At 40.8% G+C, this 15,243-nt stretch overlaps 1 protein-coding gene across 1 annotated transcript in view; it reads right to left on the bottom strand.

Annotated features, from left to right (window-relative positions):
• Positions 1–15,243, bottom strand: part of LOC143974836 (complement C3-like) — a 332,677-nt gene that overhangs the window by 126,547 nt on the left and 190,887 nt on the right. Inside the window, exon 24 of the mRNA XM_077476590.1 lies at positions 1,687–1,890. Coding sequence (XP_077332716.1) covers positions 1,687–1,890 — 204 coding nt within the window. The remainder of the gene's footprint in view (positions 1–1,686; positions 1,891–15,243) is intronic.

The following is a 15,243-nucleotide window of genomic DNA, read 5'->3' as shown; positions in this document are numbered from 1 at the left end:
TAATTCTAAGTACACACCTCAATTTTTCTGAAAGGACTCTTGTTTCATAAATCAGAAATAGCAGGCAGGGTTTCTGACATGCTTCCCTCCATTACACCCATGACTAAGAGCACTGCATTAGGATTGTCAAGCTTAGCAGAGTCCCCCAGACTGGCCTGGACCAATGTGATGAAACTTCTGGAATCTAATAATGCTTCCGCTGGATGGCCTTTTATTGCATTAGGACATATTTGATTTCCTGTCTCAGTTCCTATAGTAGCATACACATCCCCAGGTCACATTTCATAGGCTCATTGAATATAGCCACATGTCACAAACCTTAGCATCAACAGCATCTAATGTGCTGTGTATCTCTCTCAAGGAAATTACTCAATTTGGGCTAGGAGGCCATAATATTTGGCACCCATGGCACCCCTCCTTAAAGTGATTGTAAAGGCTTGTTTTTATTTTTTTTGTTTTTAATAACAAACATGTTATACTTATCTCCTCTGTTGTTTGGTTTTGCACAGAGCAGCCTGGATCCTCCTCTTCTCGGGTCCCTCTTTGCTGCTCCTGGTCCCTCCCTCCTATTGCATGCCCCCCTAGTCAGCAGTTTCCTATGGAGGCACTGGAGCCAAGGAAGAGCTCCGTGTATACATTCAGACATGAAGCCCGACCTGGCCCAGCCCCTTCTCCCCTGATTGGCTGATTGGCTTTGATTGACAGGCGTGGGAGCCAATGGTGCCACTGCTGTGTCTCAGCCAATCAGGAGGAGTGTCTCGGATGGCTAAGACACTTGTGGACATAGCTAGAGAGAGAATGGCTCAGGTAAATAATTGAGAGGTGCTGGGTTGGCTGCTACAAACAGGTGTTTTTTTTTTATCTTAATGCATAGAATGCATTAAGAAATAAAAAAAAACTTCTACCTTTACAACTCCTTTAAGATTCCCAAGATAGTTCTTGGTAGAAGTATGTTGCTTTACTATGTAAACCAGCTCAACCACACTCTTGGAGTCTGTATGCCTAATGCATTGCTGTATCTTAACAGGCAAGGCCATGATGTAACCGTTGCAGAACACTTACTCCACAAACTGGGCTCTTCTGATTGCAATCAATGCTTTCTAAGATGGAACAAATCATACATCTGGGACCTCTTGGGCCTCCCAAGACCTTATTCACATTTGAATACAAGCTGTGCTTGCACAGCCATGATAACCCTGAGCCTGGCTTGGATTACTCCTTTAAGTTTACTATACTCCTGAGCTTGTAAATAATAGTAGGCCTTTTAAGGCTCCCCCATTAAAACAAATGAAAGCACATCAGCCCACTGCTCCTCAGGTACATTCTCACTCTCAGTGACTATTTAAGATGCTAAGATAGACTTTCAACATCATTCTCCAAGGATATTACTAGGGCCATTAGCAAACTCTGTGTTTCTTGCATGGTGACCGTAATACCACCCTTGGATTGTGTAATATTTTTTGCCAATATAGCCTTCATTTCCATGATCTTTGTGTTCAGGCAACACACAAAATTAGGTCACAAGCTGATCGTATTTATATTGAGTGGAAGGTTATAAAGGATAAATGAGACAGCATGGAGACAAGCAAACACTGTCTAAATAATGGATTGCATGTTAATGATGCAAGCATAATAACTGGACTTGGTCAAATAGAAAAAAATAGCAATGTATTTGGATAACTATACCTTGCCCAATATTGTCAATGGCTTTCAACCTTTTTTCAGCTCCAACAATACCCCACTTCTTGTTGGCATCTAAATAACGAGTCGCAATTACGTTTGTAGATGTTTTGAACATATTTTGTTCTGGGCAACCACTAGGGATATTGAGGAGGCGGCCAAGATAAGACTCATCTAAAATGCCAAGCAAACTTTCTCCCATTATATCGCCTGAAAAAAAAGACAATTTATTCCAAAAAATACTAACTTGCTACAGATAACAAAGCCATAAGGAAACTAGAGAAGGAAAATGAAATATAATAATAACATTTTATTATAGAAATATTACTTTCTAGAATTCGTTGTTTTTTTTAAAGTTTTCTTTCTTGCTTTTTAACATAACAAATATACATAAGACCCAATGGGCCACACACAACAAACAAAACTGTTTACATTTCTACAGCATTGACTCTTTCCTCTTACTTCTAGACCCTCACTCAGTGAAAATATAATAATAATAATAAGGCCCCCTTTTCTCAATAACAGACAACGGCACGTTCAAATATGTCAAACAGTTACATGCATGTTAAATCTGCAGGTGCATTCTATTAGGAGCCACTCAATCCTCCACCGTAGTTTCACTATTCATCTAACTGCCCCACATTTTGTCAAATTTCTCCGGTATGTCCCTGCTAATGTATGTAGCCTTGTCTAAAGGTGCCGCCCTATTAACCACACCCTTCCATGCTGATACAGATGGAGGATTGGGCTTTTTCCATGATAACACTGTAATTTTCCTAGCATAATACATAAGGATCATCAGCAAAGTAGGTGTTACTCTTTTTGGGACTAGATTGTCTACCAGTCCCAAAACGCACACCTCTATCGTGGGCTGTATATGAATGGCAGTTACTTCCGCTATACATTCTGTGACCCGCTTCCAAAATACTTGGATGTTCAAGCAATTCCAAAAGATATGCATGAAATCAGCAGTGAGGGAACTGCACCACCAGCAACCAGGTGACTGTGTAGAGAACATCTTAGCCAATCTAGCTGGAGTAAGATATATACGATGTAGGAATTTAAACTGAATGAGTGGGTCCCTTGCAGAGACCAATCTAGTAAAATGAATGTCCCATACATCATCCCAGTCTTCTAGAATTAGTTTTGAACTAACTGGAGGGAAGTTCAAAACTAATTCTAGAAATTATTATTTTTCTGAAAGGGTAGTTGATGCTTGAAATAAACTTCCAGCAGAGGTAGTGAGACAGTCAACCGTAATTGGTTTCACACATACTTGGGACAAACATAGATCTACACTCAGACAAAAAAAATTTTACGAAAAAGAAAAATTAAAAAAATGGGCAGACTCGTAGACTTTTCAGTCTTTTTTCTGCTGTCACTTTTCTATGTTTCTACACAAACAGACATGTTTATTACAACCCAACCAAGACAGGCATATGAAGAACCGGCCCCGGTGATGAAAGCACTGGACCCCTGGGCTGGTGAGTACCTGTTTATTAACCACTTCAGCCACGGAAGATTAGGCTGCTCAATGACCAGAGCACTTTTTACAATTTGGCACTGCGCTGCTTTAACTGGTCTTGCAATTTTGTACCCAAACTAAATTTGCGTCCTTTTTTTCCCACAAGTAGAGATTTATATTGATGGTATTTGATTGCCTCTGCAATTTTTATTTTTTGCAATATAAACGGAAAAAGACTGAAAATGTTGAAAAAAATTGATATTTTCTAATTTTTGTTATATAAAAAATTAAACTAAATTTTAGTCATACATTTAGGCCAAAATGTATTCAGCCACATGTCTTTGGTAAAAAAAATTACAATAAGTGTATATTTATTGATTTGCACAAAAGTTATAGCGTCTACAAACTGGGGTAAATTTTCTGGAATTTACGCAGCTTTTAGTTTGACTGCCTATCTCATTTCTTGAGGTGCTAAAAAAGGCAGGGCAGTAAACCCCCCTCCCCCCAAATGACCCAATATTGGAAAGTAGACACCCCAAGGAAATTGCTGAAAGGCACGCTGAGCCCATTGAATATTTTTTTTTTTGTCACAAGTGACTGAAAAACCAAGCACCGCCTTCAAGCTTTCTAAGGGCGTACATTTTTGATTTCACTCCTTGTTACCTATAACAGTTTAGAAGGCCATAAAAAAAGATGGCAGAACCCCCCCCCCAAATGACCCCATTTTGGAAAGTAGACACTCCAAGCTATTTGATGATAGGCATGTTGAGTCCATGGAATATTTTATATTTTGCCACATGTTGTGGGAAAATTACCAATTTATTTTTATTTTTTCACAAAGTTGTTACTAAATGATATATTGCTCAAACATGCCATGGGCATATGTGAAATTACACCCCAAAATACATTCTGCTGCTTCTCTTGAGTATGGGAATACCACATGTGAGACTTTTTTGAAATCTAGCCGTTTACGGGACCCTGAAAACCATTCATTGCCTTCAGGCTTTCTAAGGGCATACAAATAGCATTTTTATAACAGCTTACCTGTAAAATCCATTTCTTTTGAAGTACATCATGGGACACAGAGCCATGGTAATTACTATGTGGGTTATAGTCCACCTTCAGGTGCTGGACACTGGCACACCCTAAACAGGAAGTTGCCTCCCTATATAACCCCTCCCATACCAGGAGTATTTCAGTTTTGTAGCAAAGCAGTACACGTGTATACTAGAAAGAGGAGACCTCTGTGTCCCGTGATGTACTTCAGAAGAAAGTATTTTGCAGGTAAGCTGTTAAAAAATCCTATTTTCTTTAATTGTACATCATGGGACACAAAGCCATAGTAATTACTAAGTGGAATGTCCCAGAGCAATGCCAACTGAGAGGAGGGAGCCACACCAAACATAGGACACCTTGAGATCAGAGGATTTATACTGCTGCCTGCAGTACACTGTGCCCTAAGGTGCATGTCTTTTTACATCCACCTGATAGAATCTGGTGAATGTATGGACTGAAGACCAAATTGTGGCCTTGCAGATTTGAGCCATGGAGGCCTAGTGATGCACCATCCATGAAGCACTAACAGCCCTAGAGGAGTGCAATTTGATTTGAGAGGTTAGAACTACCTCTTTAAACCATAAGCTTGAACGATTACTTGTCAAATCCATTTAGAAATAGTAGATTTTGATGCTGCCTGTCCTCTTTTAGGACCTTCAGGCAACACGAACAAAACATCCTGTGACAGATCTAGCAGGGACACAGGCTTTTTGAGAGGACTGAATGCGAGGCTCTTGCCGACTGATTTATGGGCCCTGGATTTTAAGGGGCACAGGGTGAATGAGAACCCCACTATAATCCTGTGCTAGTCAGATTCAATGCTGTATATATGTATATATAATGTGTGTTGTCTCATGCTGTTGGGACACACACTGTCAGATGCTAATGTCATGAACTCCAGCCACCTGTCTGTTGGTTTGTATAATGTAAATGAGTCTAGTCTGGCACATTGTTGTTTGGGCTAATTAACCCTGTGTTGATGTTTATGGTAATGTTTATTGAATTGTTAGTGAGCTAGGAGCCGAAAAGTCTTATCCCTCTGTCAACTAGTCTGAGTGTTGATTTAGATAATTAGCTCATGCTAATTAGGTTAGGTTTTAGTCTTCTACTGTATTATAAATACTTGCCATTTTGGTTCTAATAAAGGAGTCCATGTTTAGCAGCTAAGCAAGTCTCGTCTTGTTTTGTGCTTGTGAGCGGTTGGAATATCTGATATCTATATTCAGACTTCGGAAGCGGTATACTGACGGGAGCACTCAATCGGAGTGTGGGATCGGTTCCGTCACATTCTGCGCCCAAAGGTGCATATCTTTTTACATCCACCTGATAGAATCTGGTGAATGTATGGATTGAAGACCAAATTGCGGCCTTGCAGATTGAGCCATGGAGGCCTAATGATGCACTATCCATGAAGCATTAACAGCCCTAGAGGAGTGCGATTTGATTTGAGAGGTTAGAACTACCTCTTTAAACCATAAGCTTGAATGATTACTTGTCAAATCCATTTAGAAATAGTAGATTTTGATGCTGCCTGTCCTCTTTTAGGACCTTCAGGCAACACAAACAAAACATCAGTTTTCCGAATCTGAGCAGTCACCTTTAAGAGACTTTGACTGCTCTCACCACATCATCAAGAGAATGTAGTGATTTTTCTTCTATAGAACAGGGTTCCGGAAAAATGAAGGTAGAACAATATCCTGGTTTAGATAAAAACCTGATGCTATCTTTGTTAAAAAGTTAGGATGAGGACGCAATACTACTTTATCCTTGTGAACAATAAAAATATGTCTCTTTACATGAAAAAGCAGCCAATTCTGATACCCTTCTTGCAGCAGATATGGTCACCAGAAAAAAATTGTTTCCTTCTTGGGAAAGGTCCAAGGGAATATGTTGTATCGGCCCAAAAAAAGGCTGTTTTGTAATGCCAACAAAACTAAATTCAAGTCTCAAGGGTTAAGGGGTTACCTAACCGGAGATTAAGCCGTGCTACCCCCTGAATAAAGTTAAGAACCAAAGAATGTGAAGCAAGTGGTCATTTGAATAATACCGATAAGGCCGAGACCTGTCCTTAGAAAGCACTTAAGGCCAGCTTTATTTCTCACCCCATCTGCAGAAAGACAAGGATTCTACCTTTGACCTATTTCCTGGGGTGCAACTCCTGGTTTCACACAAATATGTTTCCCAGACTCCATAATATATAATTATGGAGGTCAACTCCCTTGCATTAACCAAGGTAGGAACGACTGAACCTGACAGCCCACGCTTCTACAGAGTGTGGGTCTCAATAGCCAAACCGTTAAATTTAGCATTTGTAAAGTAGGATGGAAGGGTCCATGGGTCCCCTACTGCCATCTTTACAATCTCTGCATACCAAGATTTACTGCTTGATCCTACAAAGATGTCATGGATGCAGGCAGAGTAAGAGGGAAATCACAAATCAGTGAGAACCGATTTCACGGGAATAGCAAGGCATCTGTTCCGCATGCTAGCAGATCCATTGTTCTTGACACAGTGTTGTCAATTTCTTTGTTGAACCTGGATGCAAACAGATCTATGTCTGGGATCCTTCATCTTTGACATATTGACAGGAAGATGTTGGGGTGAATGTCGGGGTGAAGGAACCATTCTCACGGGAACAATTGCAGATGCAGTAGTCAAGTAGTCCACCTGCCAATTTTTCCTATTCCTAGAATGAAGACATTCTATGAAGACATAGAAAAGTACATTGTTTTCTGCCCAAAATAGGATATGATTCACCTTTCTCCGGACCGCACAACTTCTTGTGCCCCCTTGGTGATTAATATAGGCCATTGCTGTGGCATTGTCGGATTGAATCCTGGCAGGACAATACCTAAACTGAACATTCAGGACCTCAGGACCAAGTGCTCTGCCTGAATTTCTAAAATGTTCTGATCTGGGCCGCTTCTCTTGGACAGTTGCCTCTTCCAGGACTGTTCCCCAACCTAAACAAAAAAGGTTGGCATATGTTGTTACCACATCCCAGGTAACTGAAGGAAGGATTTTCCCCTTTGCAGGTTTTTGGATATTAACCATAAACTGAGGCTCTGGCTCACCCAGCCTACAAAGTCAGGTAGAATTGGCGCTATACCCTTAAATAAAATGTCTGTCAATATGTGGAACTCTATTAATTAATAAAATTATTCCTAATCTGTGCAATTGGTTAAACAGTTATACATCCATACAAATAAAGGTTGTGAAAAAAAAAATTGGTGATATAAACCTAGTGAAAAATACTGAAATAAATAAATAAATGCAATATTATTATCCTATAAACATAAAATGCCGACAAGTCCTTTGTAATATATTAAACAGTTCATAATCCAAATGGTGCCTCGTGCAAATATCCAAAGAAAATCCCCGGTGCGCTTTCGTGAAAATTAATTATATTGCGCTCACCAGATCTTTACCCCTAATGGGGGAAAACCACCTTCACAGTATATAGCCCCTGTGTCGCTCTCTGGCATCTCCCTGGGAATTTGGTTATTCATCCACCCACAGATTCTCATTTAAACGTTACATGTAAAAAGGAGGAGAATCCATAGTGTAGTATGTCTTTAAGAAAGGTTTATTGAAAACAGAAAACTACTCACATCTTATCAGAGCAAGATTCAGTATAAAAAATACTCACACTCGCGCTGACGTCATCAAGAGCAGTGTGAGGATTTCTTATAGTGAATCTTTGCTCTGATAAGATGTGAGTAGTTGAATAGAAGAAATTCATCTTGCTTCAACCACCTAAATCAGTTCCTCTATGGCGCTGATCTTTGCCTGGGGTAAGAATACCCTTTTCTGGGTGTACTTATGATCAGTATTATGATCAAGTATTTTTATGATCAAGTATTTTAGCCTTCTTCATGGTTTTAAAGAAGATTTCTCCTAGGTTGAGAATCCAACCTAGATATGCCAGGTAGTTGAATGTGGTGACCATACTTTGGTCTAAGCGGGCTACTGACTGGTCTATCAAGAACAGATCGACTAGGTAAACCATAATCGTTATACCTTGGGCCCTTAATCTGGCTAGAAGAGGGGCCAGAGCTACACACTGAAAATTACGATTTTCTACCTTGAAAAGTAGATATTACTAGTGAGTGAGGAAATAGGCATATGGAGGTATCCATCTTTGATATTGATTGCCGAAATTAGTTCTCCTCCTTGTAGGATGGAGATAACTGATTGAATTGACTCCATGCAAAAAAAGAGTGCTTATATTCAGGAATTGAATTTCGATTATTGAGATCCAGAATGTCCATTCAGATTTGGCACTGTGAAAAAAGAGGTTTGAATCAAACCCAAACCACTGTTCCCCCATGATCACTTTATTCTTTTTCTCTGGATCTGTAGAATTTTTTGATCTGAGAAAATGAGGAATAGGGAACTCTTCAACTCCAGTTTGTACCCTGGAGCTATTGAGGAAGTCCCCCATTCGCCTCGACACTCTTCCTGCCAGATCCTTGAGAACTGCAGAAGAATTCCCCCTATTTGAGCAAGCGGGGGCGCCTCCTCATAAGGAGGCTTATGTATCTTGTAGGTTTCCTCCCCCAAAACCGCTTTTGTCCTTGGTCAACCCTGAGAATTACCTTTTGAACCTGATGGTGGAAGCCGCCGTGACTGCCTGGAAGCTGATGCCCCTGGCACAGGAGAAGGAGCTTTAAAACAGAAATACATTTACTCCTTTTCTTAAATGGCAAAACGGGTGCTTTTTCCAGTAGAATTTCTTTGGTTGTTTTACCCAAATAGCTGTTTCACAGCAAAAAGGAAGACTAGGCAGGAGCTTTTTACAAGGTGCTTAGCGAAGGGCGCAAGGCCTGAAGGTAGAATCTCTCATAGCAACTATCACAAACATAAAGCTGCCAGATCATGGGCCTGTTGAGCAGGCACCTGTTAAAACTGGTCTCTCAACGATTAACCAATTACTGTGAGCGCAGGCTGAGACACTCAATCTGCCAGAGGAAAAAGTGTTTTGTTTTTTTAATAGGAATTCCATCTTTTTATCCATTAGATCCCTAAGCATTTGAGCATTGTCTGCCGGACAAGACAAACTCTTATTCATAGAGGATATAGTAGCGTTAATTGCTGGTATACCCTACTTAGTGAATTTTCTCCACCATAGGACAAAGTGTGAAAACTTTTTAGGAGGGAAAATAATGCTTATCTGGGTGATCCCACTCAGATACAAAAAAAGCTTTTCCAGCAATGAATGGACAGAAAAAGGCACGCACAGCTTGAGGAGGCTTCAGCAAACCCAAACACTCAGTTAAGGGTACATAAATGTGGAGCAGACCATTCAGCAAGAAATTGCACCATCAATCTTACAGATTGTGAAAGCTGGTCCTCCCGCATTTGACACCTCAGAAGAGGTCCCCTGAGGGACCATTCCTCAGTTTGAGGGTTCTGGGTAATGGAAGAGAACATGTTGCATTTTTCCCACACTGGGATTAAAGCCGCTAAACCTTTTTTTCAATCCTATCATGGCTGAGGAAAAGGGATCTCTTTAGTAACATAAACAGGGGCTGCAGTGTTGAAAACAATTGCAAACATGTTTAATGGCCCCGATGCGCACTCTGACCAGCCACCCCCTCTCAGGGGTGGATGCCATTTGTAGAGATGCGTAGGCCTTTGAGGGAGACCCTTTTAGCTATTTTTTGGAGGTGTTTCAACCCCCCCTTCAAACCATAGCCCGATGCACAAAGCAGAGATACTACCAGAAGAAATTGCATCCACTGCTTGAGCAATAGTCCACCCCTGCAGCTGCTATTAATGCTCAGCCTGATGCAAGTAAATGTGTCAATAGGAAATGCATATGTCACCAAACCTCTTTCATGCCCTTGTTTGCTTTTGTGTCCCTCTGTCAGCTTGCAGCATAAAAAAAATGGAGCTTTAAAAGCACATTCCCGCGCTGGACGTTGGAGGATGCCAATGCCGCACTAAGCCCTGCCCCCTCCATCACATTCGGCCCCCCTCCTCTTTTCAAAAAAAGAGTTTTCCGTTGCGCAAGCTGTGAATGGCGAGGAGGGGACCTGGAAGCCACCGCTGATCGTTGTTTTTTTTTTCTCTCTCTCCTAACGCTTACTTTTTAAAGAGGGGGAGAGTACAGCCCAGGTGGGGGGTGTCTGGTGAAGAGGAAAACCCCCCAGACTTTACCGGAGGTCTGCCTGCTAGCTGGAGAAAAAGAAGCCTTCTGCTCTGGACACAGCGTGATCTTCTGAGCAAAGTATGAGAAGGCATGTGCTCCATACAGCCCCCAGTGGTGACATTTAGGCATGACAACATTTACTAAGTAAAGGAGATATTTCATAAGAAAATTCAAAAAATTCTTAGAAAACTCCACTTACCTTTCCCGCCGCAGTTTTTTCTGTGGTAAAAACCAACAAACCCAATCTTCGCCTTTCACGGTGGGTTCCGTTGACAAACCTTCATGAACTGGGGACCCTCGGGGAACCCACAATCCTGGACCTGTAAAAAGCACCCCACCAGTAAAACTTTATGGCCTTAATACCAAAAGTACTGGATCCCAGGGTCCGGCTCTCTAAAAAGAGATGCGTTACAGGCAAAACCTCGTTTCTTCAGATACGAGGCCTGGGTGCCATTCAATTTGGCCAAAAGGACACTTTGAATAGATCCGGCTGCATAGTTAGCCCCAGCAAGGATTGCTCCAGTGTAGCTCAGCACAGCACATCTTCACTCGTGACCAACACCTTAGACACTGGCGAAAAAACTGAGATACGCCCGGTATGGGAGGGGTTCAATAGGGAGGCAACTTCCTGTTTAGGGTATGCCAGTGTCCAGCACCTGAAGGTGGACTATAACCCACATAGTAATTACTATGGCGCTGTGTCCCATGATGTACACTTAAAGAAATGGTGATTTCACTTCCTCACTACCTATCACAGTTTCGGAGGCCATGAAATGTCAAGATAGCACAACCCCTCCCCCCAAATTACACCATTTTGGAAAGAAGACACCCCAAGCTATTTGCTGAGAGGCATGTTGAGTCCATGGAATATTTAATATTTTGCCACAAGTTTTGAGAAAATTACAATTTTTTTTATTTTTTTTTTACACATAGTTGTCACTAAATTATATATTTTTCAAACATGGCATGGTTATATGTGGAATTACACCCCAAAATACATTCTGCTGCTTCTTCTGAGTATGGGGATAGCACATGTGTGGGACCTTGTGGCAGTCTAACCGTGTACAGGACCCTGAAAAGCAAGAACCACCTTCAGGCTATCTAAGGGCGTAAATTTTTGATTTCACTCCTCACTGCCTAACACAGTTTCGGAGGCCATGAAATGCCCAGATAGCACAAACCCCCCCCCCCAAAATGAATCCATTTTGTAAAGTAAACACCCCAAGCTATTTGCTGAGAGGCATGTTGAGTATTTTGCAGATCTCGCTTTTTGTCACAAAGTTTTGAAAAAATAAAAATTTTTTTTTTTTTTCGCCTTTAGAAAGTCTGATTGGGTTTCGGGGTCCTGCACACAGCTATGCTCACCAAAAGTCTCACACATGTGGTATCCCCACACTCAGGAGAAGCAGCAGAATGTATTTTGGGGTGTAATTCTTCCATGTCATGTTTGAACAATATATCATTTAGTGACAACTTTGTGTAAAAATAAAATTTTGTACCTTTCCCAAAACTTGTGGCAAAATATAAAATATTCCATGGACTCAAAATGCCTCTCAGCAAAAAGCTTGAACTGACTATCTGCTATTTTGACATTTCAGGGCCGCCGCAACTGTGATAGGTAGTGAAGAAGTAAAATCCCAATTTTTTGCCCTTAGAAAGCCTGAAGGCGGTGATTGGTTTTCTGGGTCCTGTACACGGCTAGGATGCCAAAAAGTCTTACACATGTGGTATCCCCATACTCAGGAGAAGCAGCAGAATGTATTTTGGGGTCTAATTCCACATATGCTCATGGCATTTTTATACAATATATCATTTAGTGACAACTTTGTGCAGAAAAAAAAAAGTTTGTAATTTTCCTGCAACTTGGGCCAAAATATAAAATATTCCATTGACTCAACATGCTTGGGGTGTCTACTTTCCAAAAAGTCATTTGGGGGAGTTTTGAACTGTCCTGGCATTTTATGCACAACATTTAGAAGCTTATGTCACACATCACCCACTCTTCTAACCAATTGAAGACATAGCTCTTTCTGACACTTTTTGTTTACTTAGTTAGTAAGGTTGAATAAAGACACCAGACAATCCAGTTCAACCTGAGTGAGTGTGCATGTCTACAATTATCCCTATCTCATTAAGATGCTCATCTATTCTATTATTATTTATTTAAGGTACTCATATAGCGCCATCAATTTACACATACATCGCACACTCACATCTGTCCCTAACCTCAAGGAGTCCACAATCCAAGGTCCCCAACTCACATTCATATACGAGGGACAATTTTTGGACAGAAGCCAATTAACCTACCAGCATGTCTTTGGAGTGTGGGAGGAAACAAGAGTACCTGCAGGAAACCTACGCAGGCACAGAGAGAACGTGCAAACTCCAGGCAGGTAGTGTCATGGTTGGGATACAAACCAGTGACCATTTTTACTGCTAGGTGAGAGTGCTACCCACTACACCACTGTGCCGTCCATAAAACATGACATGAAAAAATATATTTTTTTTGCTAGAAAATTACATTGAACCCCCAAACATTATATATTTTTTTAAAGCAAAGGCCCTACAGATCAAAATGGTGGGTGTGGGTGGGTGCAACTTTTTTTTTCTCACAGTATTTGCGCAGCGATTTTTCAAACGCATTTTAATAAAAAAAAAACTTTTTTAAATTTTAATGCATTAAACATACTATATTGCCCAAATGTTTGATGAAATAAAAAAGATCTTATGTCAAGTAGATGGATACCAAACACGACATGTTTTAAAATTGCACACAAATGTGCAGCGTTGACAAACTACATACATTTGTAAAAGCGTTTAAAAACCTTTACAGGTGACCACTTTAGATTAACAGAGGAGGCCTATTGCTAAACTTACCAGCCTCGATCTGACCTTCATGGTGATACCTCACATGCATGGTGCAATTTCTGTTTACATATGACACCAGACCGACGCTTGCGTTCGCCTTTGCGCGTGAGCATGGGGGGACAGGGGTGCTTTTTATTTATTGTTTGCTTTTTTGTTTCATTTTTAAACTGTTCCTTTCATTTTTTTTTTTTATCATTTTTATTGTTATCAGGGAATGTAAATATCCCCTATGATAGCAATAGTTTTTTTTGAAAAAAATGGGGTCTATTAGACCCTAGATCTCTCCTCTGCCCTCAAATCATCTGACCACACCAAGATCGGTGTGATTAAATGCTTTCCCAATTTCTCAAAGGTGCTGTTTATATCTGGCAAAATCATGAAATGCTCGTAGCTTCCGGTTTCTTAGGCCATAGAGATGATTGTAGCCATTCTGGTCTCCGATCAGCTCTATGGTCAGCTGGCCAAACCACCGGCTGCATTCTCGGGTTCCCTGTTGGGACAGGAGAGCTAGAGAAAACCATGAAAGACAGTGGGGGAGGGAGTTCCCTCCCACTGCTTGTAAAAGTAGTCTAGAAGCGAATTAGCTGCTAGGATTGCTTTTACATGAAAGCCGACCGCTGGCTGAAAAGAATGATATTCATTCTGGTATAAACACTCAAATTCCAGTACATTGCTGGTCCTTGTTGGGCATAGATTGTAATGTGGGCTGAACGAAAAAAAGAGATTGATCAGTGAGTATGCACACCATTAGAATACCGCCCTTCATCCGCCCACTATGATGGGCATACATACATTCTTTTAACTGTGGTGGTGAAATCATCTCCTACAACGCTGGAGTCGCTGATTTATGTATCGTGGGACCAAACGCTGTTGCTGTCAAGATAAATAAATCAGTGCTGCAGCTGAATGGCGTACCTCCTAAGCAAATGATGGTTAACAATAAAACAAAGTAACATTACCGTATAACAGTAAGACTTACTATACCTGCAAAGAAAATACAATAAAACATAGTCAAAATAAAACATTATTTAATGCAATCTGAGTCTAACAATATATGCCGAAGCATGGGGTCAATCCGCCCCTAATGTTAGGAGTAAATAGCTCCTCCACCCCTACCCCCATGCTTCGGCATACATGCTCTTTTTTTTAACTGTGGTGGTGAAATCACCTCCGACAACGCTGGAGTCACGGCTTTATGTATCGTGAGAGCAAACGCTGTTGCTGTCAAAATAAATAAACCCGTGCTGCAGCTGAATGGCGTACCTGCTAAGCAAATGATGGTTAACAATAAAACAAACATTACAGTATAACATACCATACCTGCAAAGCAAATACAATAAAACATAGTAAAAATAAAACAGAGACAGAACGATGGATATAGAACAATAGTGAGTGGACAGTAGAGAGAGAACATAAGAGAGAGAACAATAGAGAAAGAGAGAAGAAGAAAAAAACTACAAATATTTAAATATTTTCGCTTTTTTATTTTTTTTGTGTTTTTGTGTGTGCTTTTTTTTCACTTTTATAAAAACTGTAAAAAAAATGTAAACTGAACATTGCAGATTAGGGCCTCTCAAAATGTGATGGCCATCACATCTTTCCAGGCCCTGTGTACGTGGGCCTAGGACTGTGTAGTGCTGTACCCTACACTAATACTCATCTAGCGTGTGGTAGCTTTCGAAACGGTCACCAATGCAAAGACCAGGTTGGTCAGGACAGGAGGGACAATAAAAGCAGGTGTCACGCCTATATCAGCACTTTCTACAGACATGATATCTTCTTTGGGGGTTTCTTTGGGTAGGGGTACCAGTGAGGACATGCGGAAAATGCCTCCCATGCAGCCGGCTTACTGCATTTGGATTGGGAAGTTGGGCCACAGCACCGTCTGGAAACAGAAGGGCTGTGATGATCTCTTCCTGGAATTTAAGGAAGGATCCAGTTTGTCTTTAAGCTTTGTATAGCACAAAAGCATTCAGCAGAGCCAATTGAAATAAATATACAGACATTTTTTTGTACCAGC

Source organism: Lithobates pipiens, unplaced genomic scaffold (assembly GCF_037356315.1).
Source record: "Lithobates pipiens isolate NorthernLeopardFrog02 unplaced genomic scaffold, aLitPip1_a1.2 Scaffold_13, whole genome shotgun sequence".
NCBI lineage: Eukaryota > Metazoa > Chordata > Amphibia > Anura > Ranidae > Lithobates > Lithobates pipiens.
Note: the sequence above shows the minus strand (reverse complement) of the source record. Positions and strands in the feature narration are given on the sequence as shown.